The sequence below is a fragment of the Morus notabilis genome, unplaced genomic scaffold (genome assembly GCF_000414095.1).
Source record: "Morus notabilis unplaced genomic scaffold, ASM41409v2 Scaffold2443, whole genome shotgun sequence".
NCBI classification, from domain to species: domain Eukaryota; kingdom Viridiplantae; phylum Streptophyta; class Magnoliopsida; order Rosales; family Moraceae; genus Morus; species Morus notabilis.
In genome coordinates, this window is record NW_010360231.1 from 39,526 (window position 1) to 48,809 (window position 9,284).

The following is a 9,284-nucleotide window of genomic DNA, read 5'->3' on the forward strand; positions in this document are numbered from 1 at the left end:
TACTTTGTAATGTGTTACGTAACATGATAAGATATTTCTCTTCTTTCTGTTTTTTTTTTTTTTTTTTCTATTATAGATATTCTTTATTTTAGTAACTCTGAAAATTTTAATTCGGAACATTAATGATACAAAACACTTCTATGAAATTAACATATATCGATCAGTTCTTCAGGTTTGAGATAGAGAGTGTGTCATACACAAAGATATACAAAGAGAAATCAAAATTTAACTAATCTACTGCTAATGTAACGAGTTAAAAAGTAATGAAAAAGATGGTGTGATATATATTAGAGGCTTTTATACGTATATAATCATGTACGTGAAGCTAATAAATTTTTCTAACTAACCACATGAGGTCTAATGTCTCAAATGGATCGCCGAATTTCAAAAAGACGAGAATAATTAGGGGTCTCCATATTTCTTAAGTTAATTTAATTAATTTCCTCCTTTTGCTACATAAAAATAAAATAAAAAATAAGTCGCTACATAAAAATAATTAGTCATCCATGTGGACTTCTAATTGATTTGTACAACCACACTTCTTGTATTCTTTCAGTGAATTAATCGAATATAAAAACGGTCCAGATTTCATCCAACCTTGAAAGTGCTTCGTTAAGATTAATTATTAATTAAACAAATGGATGATTATGTAGTCTGCGCACTTTAGGATATCCAACATAAGCACATTCTGTTCCATCATTCTTTAACTTTTTATGTGAAGTGTATATAATTGAAAATGCTTGTCTATAATCGTATTATAGATTATAGATATATAAGAGAGGGGAATAGCTTGAAATTTGAATTGAGTTTTGTACTTCAACGTTTCATCTAGTGGTTCACATTAATCAATTATTTAATACCCATTATCCTTCCCCCGTTAACTTCTTATTTTCTTTTTATAGCACTCTCAAATATTATTCTCTCAGAGTAATTTATCTCTAATTTCCACCATATATCTTTCATTTTTTAACTACTCATTGTAATTTCTTTCGCCTGCACATTTTTTTTACAGTTTTGTACTTATTTCTTTTAAAAAATGAAACATTTCATTGTTTTTTTTTTTTTTTTTTTCCCTTTTTAAATATGACTTTCATAAATGCTGTTGTTTTTCTAGCATCATCAGTGTAATAGTTTTTTCTCAAATGCGACATTATTTAAGTATCGTTATACTTATCTTATCCATACTCTCCCTAAAAGGGAGAATAAGTTTCGGGGCAGGGGTGCGTTTCGTTGCTCCCCACGTTTCATTCCTCAAGTTTTTTTTTTTTTTTTTTTTTAACTTTTTTAGGTTTTTTTACTTTTTATTTTTCTTTTCTTCTTTTTCCTCCTTCGTCTTCTTTTACTACATCTTTTTCCTCCTTTATTTTTTTATTGCATCTTTTAATCCTTGCTTTTTATATATTTTTAAATATATCTCCTTTAAATACTTTTTTACAGTTATTTAAAAAAATTTTAATTACTTTTTTAATTTATTTTATTTTTAAATGTGTTCTTTTATAAATATATTTTACCTCTGATCCTAAGTTGTGAAACATTTTGTAAAAGTTTTTTTCTTCTTTTTTGTCTATTTTCCTGTCTTTTGGTTCAGATCTCTTTTATATTGTTGTCTTTATTTATTTTATCCTTCTTTTTCTTCTTTTTTTTTTCAACAATTTATATAACTATTATTTTAAATGTGTTGCGCGCGTTTTTTACTAGTATCTATATAAAATCCATGATCCTTAAATTAATATATCTGACCAGAAACATATTAAATTATCCAAGTGAGTTACCACCACCTCTAATCAGTTCGGTTGCCCAAGTCAAGTGGTTCTCTACTTGAACAAAAAACCAGGGGTGAGCTAAAACCGAGTAGGAATATTGTTTAATTCATTTAATCTTTGTCAAGTTGAAACTTTCGGAGTTGATCTTCATTTGATGAGTGACAAAGAGTTAGATCATGACAAGAGTTCGGGTTTGGCGGTTCCAGCGGTGAGCTTCCTCGATAGCGATCTCTATTGCTTGAAAACTTGCCGGTGGCGTCCATGAAAAATGGCTAAGAGAGGTGTGACGACCCTCCTTAAGACCGTAGCTGACATTTTTAACTTGTACTTACTGGCATTTCTTAAAATTTGTGGAACATTTTTTTTTTTTATATATATAAGAAAGAATAATTTCATAACTCGTAACAATAATTTCAAAATAATGAATCACTAAATTTCTTAAAGTTTTTCTTAATTTCAATTAAGATAAAACCTTCTAGACTGAACAAATTCTAAATTTAACTTTTCTGCATTAAATCCCGAGAATGACGCTATTTCTGACGGTGTCAACTCCCGAGCTCTCATTGTACCCTTCCACTATGGGTATTTATCTTGTGACTTTAACCTAGCTGTCTGGCAATTAATGATTTTCTCTTCTTTAAAATGTCAGTGCATTTTTTTATATGCTGCTAACATCATGCTGTGTTTGAAGATTCTTGAAATTAAGATTCTCAAACTATACTTGTACTGAAAATTATTCCGCTTTAAAGTACGGTGAGAATTTATCGATCGAATTTACTTGATCGAAAATATGAACTTAACATGAAATCTGCTACAGAATTTAGGAATACAGATATTAATTTCATAAATCTTTCAGTCACATAATATTTTCTAAGAAAATTCTTGGCTTAAATAAATAAATTGTATTATTTAAAGTCTGAGATTTTTTCAGTCATTACAAGAGGTGAGAGAGATAATGAGAGAGTGAGCGACTGAAGAAAAGAAAGAGAAAAGAAAGGCTGGTTTAATAGGGTTTTAGGGCCTTGGGGCATTAGTTCTATGCCCAATACGTACTATATTATTTCATTAGACTATGCTGCCTAAGTTTCTATAATGTTGTTGAAGAAATTAGTGTACATATGGCCAATTAGATTACATTGTGTCATGACTCATGAGATAGAATTAGGTAGTATTTGGTTCATATATAAATTTCAACTACAGTTCAAATTTTTTTGTTTTGTTAAATTTTTTATTCAAACTTTATGCTTAAAAACCTATGAAAAGAAAAGACAACTTGGTTTTTTCGATCATGTGGTTAAAAAATGAGACTATGGGGATTAAAATACCCCTAAAACATCAAGTCCTTTCCTCTCTCTCAAACACACACACTTATTGCTCTCTCTCTCTCCTTTTTTGTTTTTTTATCTCACCTTCCCTAAAATCCTTTACTGTAATTTCTGTTATTTGAGGAAATTAACTTCGCCATGGTCTAATTACTAATCACAAATAATAGTTTTTGTTCTGCCTCACAAACAAGAGCCGAGAGCATGGTCCGCGTGGAACCTATCCGCGCTTTCGCCTAGCGGTATTCGGATATCAAATTTTGGCATCAAAAAGTTGACAATAGTATATTTGACATTGTTATTTTTATTTCAGTGAATAATATTATTTAAATGCTAAATTTATTTTTTATCATAGTCATTAATTTTGGAAGTTGTAAAAATAAATTTAAATTTAAAAATAATTTAAAAATGTAATGTTTCAATAATTAAATAAAAGTAAACATATTAACCGAGAGTAATCAAATGTCAAATTTGACATATACTATATTTAGTGGCAAATTTGACACAACAAATTATTCAGAATGATGTTTTAGAAGTATGAGATGTAATAAGATATTTATTAATTATTTAATAAAAGAGTTTATTCATTATTTTATGTGCATATTTGATTGAATATTTTATGAATATCACTGAAAATTTCATGAATATTTATGTAACCTTAAATGTTGTATATAAGTGTTATATGCGAGAATATAATATTTAAGGATAATAATCAGAACAATGTTCGTAATGAAGTGAATTAAAGTTCAGAATCATTAATTAAAACATTACTAATACATGTCATTCCCATTAAAATAGAATGGTGTTATCCGCACTGTCAATATGGCAAGATATTAAATGAGTGTGTTACGCATAATGAAATTATGTGGAACTAAGACACAGACACAAAATGAATTTCTGATAATTTCTATTAAGCATAGAAACTCTAATTGAGTCTATCAATGGTAATATATAAAACGATTTTAATCCTGCGTTATTAACGAACTTCTATTTATGGATTTGTGTCTTTTGATTTACTCGGTACAGATTCTGAGATGTTGAATCCTATTCTTTATATTTTGGAGACGTGATGAAGTAAGTAGCCGAGAATGTTAATATACAAGATGGAATCAATTCCTTCTTGAGAAAGAAGTAGATAAATAATTCTCTTAATGATTGATTCGGTACTTGGACTAGTAGGAGCTTCGATTCAAGAATTTGTTTCATGAATCACAGTCTATTAGAGAATCAACACTACCCAAGGATAAAGATGTAAAGAGGTTAACAGATTTCACCTAGCTCTAATTATGAATTATTTATGAAGGATTGATCTATATATAATGGTTATATCAAATGGACACTTCACAGTTTAAAATTAAATTATATCTATAATTACACGTGCAATTCTAAATTTATATTGGAGCAACTGTTCAAATTAATACAATTAATTATAGGGTTTTAATTAATTATCAATTTTATTGAAACTCAGAATTATAGGTCCATAAATTCCCACGCCGTCCTTGTAATCCTGCAAGACACTAAAGGCAAAATGAAAATTTTAAAATTATAGAATTCTAAATAGAACGCTCAAGAATAATTTAATGAGAATGAATTATGAATTATAAATTAAATAATGTGATGAATTAAATTTGAATTTTGAAACACACATGTGGAGTAGTCCACATGGTATACATGCCCAGCACTGTGAGAATCCATATGAGATTTAGTTGCTTACTTTCTATGTTATTCAATTGAACCTATCCGCGCTTTCGCCTAGCAGTATTTGGATATCAAATTTTGGCATCAAAAAGTTGACAATAATATATTTGACATGTTATTTTTATTTCAGTGAATAATATCATTTAAATGCTAAATCTATTTTTTTACCATAGTCATTAATTTTGGAAGTTGTAAAATAAATTTTAATTTTAAAATAATTTAAAAATGTAATGTTGCAATAATTAAATGAAAAGTAAACATATTAACGAATAGTAATCAAATGTCAAATTTGACATATATTGTATTTGGTGGCAAATTTGACACAACAAATTGTTGAGAATGATGTCTTAGAAGCATGAAATGTAATATGATATTTATTAATTATTTAACAAAAGAGTTTATTCATTATTTTATATGCATATATTATTGAATATTTTATGAATATCACCAAAAATTTCATAAATGAGTGTATTACACATAATGAAACTGTGTAGAACCGGGACACAAACACAATATAAATTTCTGATAATTTCCATTAAGCATAAAAATTCTAATTGAGTCTATCGTTAATCATATATAAAACAATTTTAATTTTAAGTTATTAGTAAACTTCTATTTATAAATTTATATCTTTTGATTTACTCGGTATGAATTTCGAGATGTTAAATCTTATTCTTTGTATTTTGGAAATGTGATGAAATAGGTAGCCGAAAATGTTAATATACACGATGGAATTCATTCCTTCTTGAGAAAGTAGATAAATAATTAGACTGTAGAATAGAAAAAAAAAAAAAAAATGTCTCCTTCCCTATCAATAATTTGTGCCAACCACAGGGGGAATATCCTTGTGGTGGATTTCATGCAACCTCAGAAGCTCAGCAAATACTTGTAAGTGTACAAAATTGCAACAAAAGAGCAATAACCAGTCAGTCAAATGGTGCACATTTGAGGCTTTTGTGGCCTTTTAGCTCTTCAAGATCATATCATTAAGGATGCCAACAAATTTTGGGAGTACTCTTTTTTTTTTTTTTTTAATATCTTCGTTTGAAGGACGAAAAAGAAGTTTTATTCACAAATGTTGAGCTCTCCAATCGACTGCAAAATTCTCATCACTGTCGTCATCACTGGATGACTTCTCAGGACTTGGCCTCTCTTTGACAACCTCCTTCGAGCCTTTGCTTTGCTTGGCAGACCGAGCAGTCTTCAACTCCACTTTCCTCTTCCTCAGGAGTTCCACTTTCTCCCTATAAGTCCTGAACAAATAGAAACAGAAAAAGACCAATGATAAATAAAATTGAGGCGAAAAAAGGGTGCTGCTCTTCATGGTCGCAAGTGACGCGCCGCCACACGCCTTACACTGAACAAAAACTATCTCGTAAAATAATTGGGTTCCACTCTTATGCAGTTGCTTAAATATTGCCATTTCCGTAGTGACATTTTATTTTCTGGAAAAATAAAATAAAAAAAAAGTGGAAGAGAATGCAACAAGAGCATTTCTGCTTACTAAACTCACTTTTGCTCCACAGATTCAGCCTCTTCTATCATTTCAGCAGCATCAAACTGCAGCATAATCGGAACAACAGAAAATTATTACAGCCTTTTCATTTAGATAAATGTCCTATAGTGGACTAGAAGAGTTTAATGTGTCATTGAACAGAGTATATACTATATATAAATAAACAAATAAATACATAAATAAATGTTTATATATATATATATATATGTAAATGTAAATATGTAGTGTTACCTCCTCTTCTTCGAAACGATTGTCTACCTCTTGCAAGTCCTCTTGGATCAACTTTTCAAATTCTTTGTATTCATCTCTTAACAAAAATTCAACACAAATTTACATTAACAGGCTGTTCCATGCTTGACGAGAACAGAAAATGAAGTGATAGACATGAAACAAAGAAAATCTTGTGTTCAAAATATAGTTAGCTCATAAATGTTTAGACAAAACTTGAGATAGCTGCTTTGAATTCAATAATAAAGAAATAAAAATGTAAATAACATTATCTCCGAATTCAAGGTCTATGATTGAAGACGTGAGATGAGAGTCTTCAGCTACTGGCAGGTGCATACATGCAAACTATTTATATAAACTTGATATAAATACGAATCGAATTGGACTTACTTGACATCTGGCTTAACAGGCTTTATGCCCCTCGCAAGTAAATCAGCTTCCTTATTATCGAAGAAGCCTTCTGGAAGAGCTCCCTTTGCTTGCTTTGCTTCTGAACCAGTAATCTTCAATGCTTGTGTCAGTTCTCTACCACTAGGAGTTTTATGTTTCTCAACCTCCACTTGAACAGAGTTCTTTTCTACAATTTCATTCAAAGTATCAAGTCAAGTGCAATTCCAATTTTCGACCCACAATAATACTTTAGAGATTCAAGTCTAATCCCTTCAGTACTTTCACCTTAAATAACATCACAACATGATAAACACAAAGGTGAAACAAATTCAGCGACATGCCAAGAGGCAGAACAGATAGTGCGATATCCGACCATAAAATTCAGGAAAAACAACAACAAAACTGAAAACGAAAATAAAAAGCAAGCTCATTTCAATTCCAAATTATTCCTTTAAACAGTTTTAAGAAAAAGGGGGAAAATTTCAGACCTGAGTTCGGATTTTGTTTGCCAATGTTATCGAAAAAATCTGGAGGAAGCCCTGATGAAGACAACTGAGGCCTCGGTGATTCTCTAGAGCTCTCAGGTCGTGGTTTTTGAATATCTTCAACATGTTCAGGTTTAGATTCAGGCGACGCCTTACGGGGCTCGGGTTTTGCATTGTTTCCTTTGGGTAATCCAGCTGCAGCAGCTTTGAGATTGCTTATTGCCTAATCCAACACAGCCTTCTCATTAGTACAGTACAAGATTACATATGGTCAAAAAGTTGGGAGGTAAAAAGAATAAAAACAAAATAACCAACCACCATAATCAAGCACAAACTAATATATACACACACACATACATATATAGCTATATGTATAATTCTGCAGTGAAGAAATAAGTAGTATTAGTAGTATGACATTATTGATCATCACCTCACGATGTTTACGAGACACTTGATGTGAATCCCAAAGAGACTCGGACTTTAAGACGATGTTACAGACTCTACATACCGGCTCATCAGACTCATTATACCTGTATCATATACGTATAAGTACAAAACAAGACATGAAAAGAAAAAAAAATATTCAGAAAGAGCCTTGGTTGGTTTAAAGAGAAGAGGAAATAGTAGAATACATGAACAAAAATACCAACAAACCACATTCTCAATTGCTCATCTCAGGAATTGGAATTTGAAACCTTCAAACTCAATCCATGTGATTTATAAAATTACAAACTATTACAGAATTTTGTCACTTTTGCTTTTGGAATCACAGTATTCAAACTAAATACGAAAACAGCAAAGACAAAAGTTACCTTACAAGAGGAGAATCTATACGTCGTTTTTCCTTCTTCTTGGAATTCTTCAATTTAGCGCGAAATAATGCCTTCTTCGAATCAGAATCCATTCTCCCTTTTCCTTGTAGACTCAACTCAATCCCCAAACTGAATACCTAGGGTTTTACTTTGCAAAATCCGTCCCCAATCAGAATAGAACAACTGAAGAGGAAATAAAACAACCGGATTTACATAAAGAAATCTTAAACAGAAAAAGAAAAAAAAAATAGCAAGAACAGAAAGACTCTTACCGAAGATTAGGGTGGGTTTGAGAAATTAGGATTAATGGGACCAAAGTTTTACTTTGGCAATGTTATTTGCAAAAGCAGAAAGGAAATTCAAGTTGGGGATTGCGGGTACGGTCGACCATGGAGCGAGTCTTGTACAGAGTTAGGCTAAACAGAAGGGATACTTTGATTCAGACGTTTAGATGAGAGGAAAACACAGACAGTAACAAAATTAATGATTTGATATATATATGTATATATATATATATATATATATGAAATAAACGGGTTTTAAATAAGTATATTTATTTCATAACTTAAAGTTAAGATGTGTATATAGAAAAAAATATATATTATAATAAAATTAAAATTAAATTTTTATTAGAGAATTATTGTAATAATAAAATTTGAATTATAATTTGAATTATTTTTATATTGTTTAATAATTCGAGCGATTCATTTTTTTAAGCCTCGTTCGTTTCGCTGATTCGAGTTTAGAATTCGAGTTTTACTACAGTAAAAAGCTCTCACAAACAGTCACATTTAACTTTTTTACTATAGTAAAAAACTCTCATATAAAATCATATCTCAACTTAAATTTTAAATTCGAATTAACGAAACGAACGAGGAACGTACACTCAGAGTTTCGCTTGGTGAATATATTTTTGCTTCACTTTTTAGGTTAAGTATTTTTAGGTTGTGTAATTTGCACTGTGGTCCTTAAATTCCTTCGTAATTGATCCATTTACGATATATATATATATATATATATTTTTTTTTTTTGCTGAATAAACAATAAATGAGTTTAAACATGTGAAATAG

At 30.1% G+C, this 9,284-nt stretch overlaps 1 protein-coding gene across 2 annotated transcripts; it reads right to left on the minus strand.

Moving 5' to 3' along the window:
* Window positions 1-5,494: 5,494 nt before the first annotated feature.
* LOC21385192 (zinc finger protein 830) lies at window positions 5,495-8,678 on the minus strand. 2 transcript variants are annotated; one of them, XM_010096042.2, is made up of 8 exons: window positions 8,487-8,678; window positions 8,215-8,351; window positions 7,833-7,932; window positions 7,406-7,625; window positions 6,918-7,104; window positions 6,531-6,606; window positions 6,297-6,343; window positions 5,495-6,036 (listed from the first exon to the last, which is right to left on the minus strand). In XM_010096042.2, the coding sequence occupies exons 2-8, from the start codon at window positions 8,304-8,306 to the stop codon at window positions 5,853-5,855; spliced, it is 906 nt and encodes a 301-aa protein (XP_010094344.1). In that variant the 5' UTR covers window positions 8,307-8,351; window positions 8,487-8,678; the 3' UTR covers window positions 5,495-5,852. The 2 variants fall into 2 exon arrangements, with proteins under 2 accessions (XP_010094344.1, XP_024019999.1); XM_024164231.1 differs by having other exon boundaries at window positions 8,215-8,397.
* Between the last annotated feature and the right edge of the window lie 606 nt (window positions 8,679-9,284).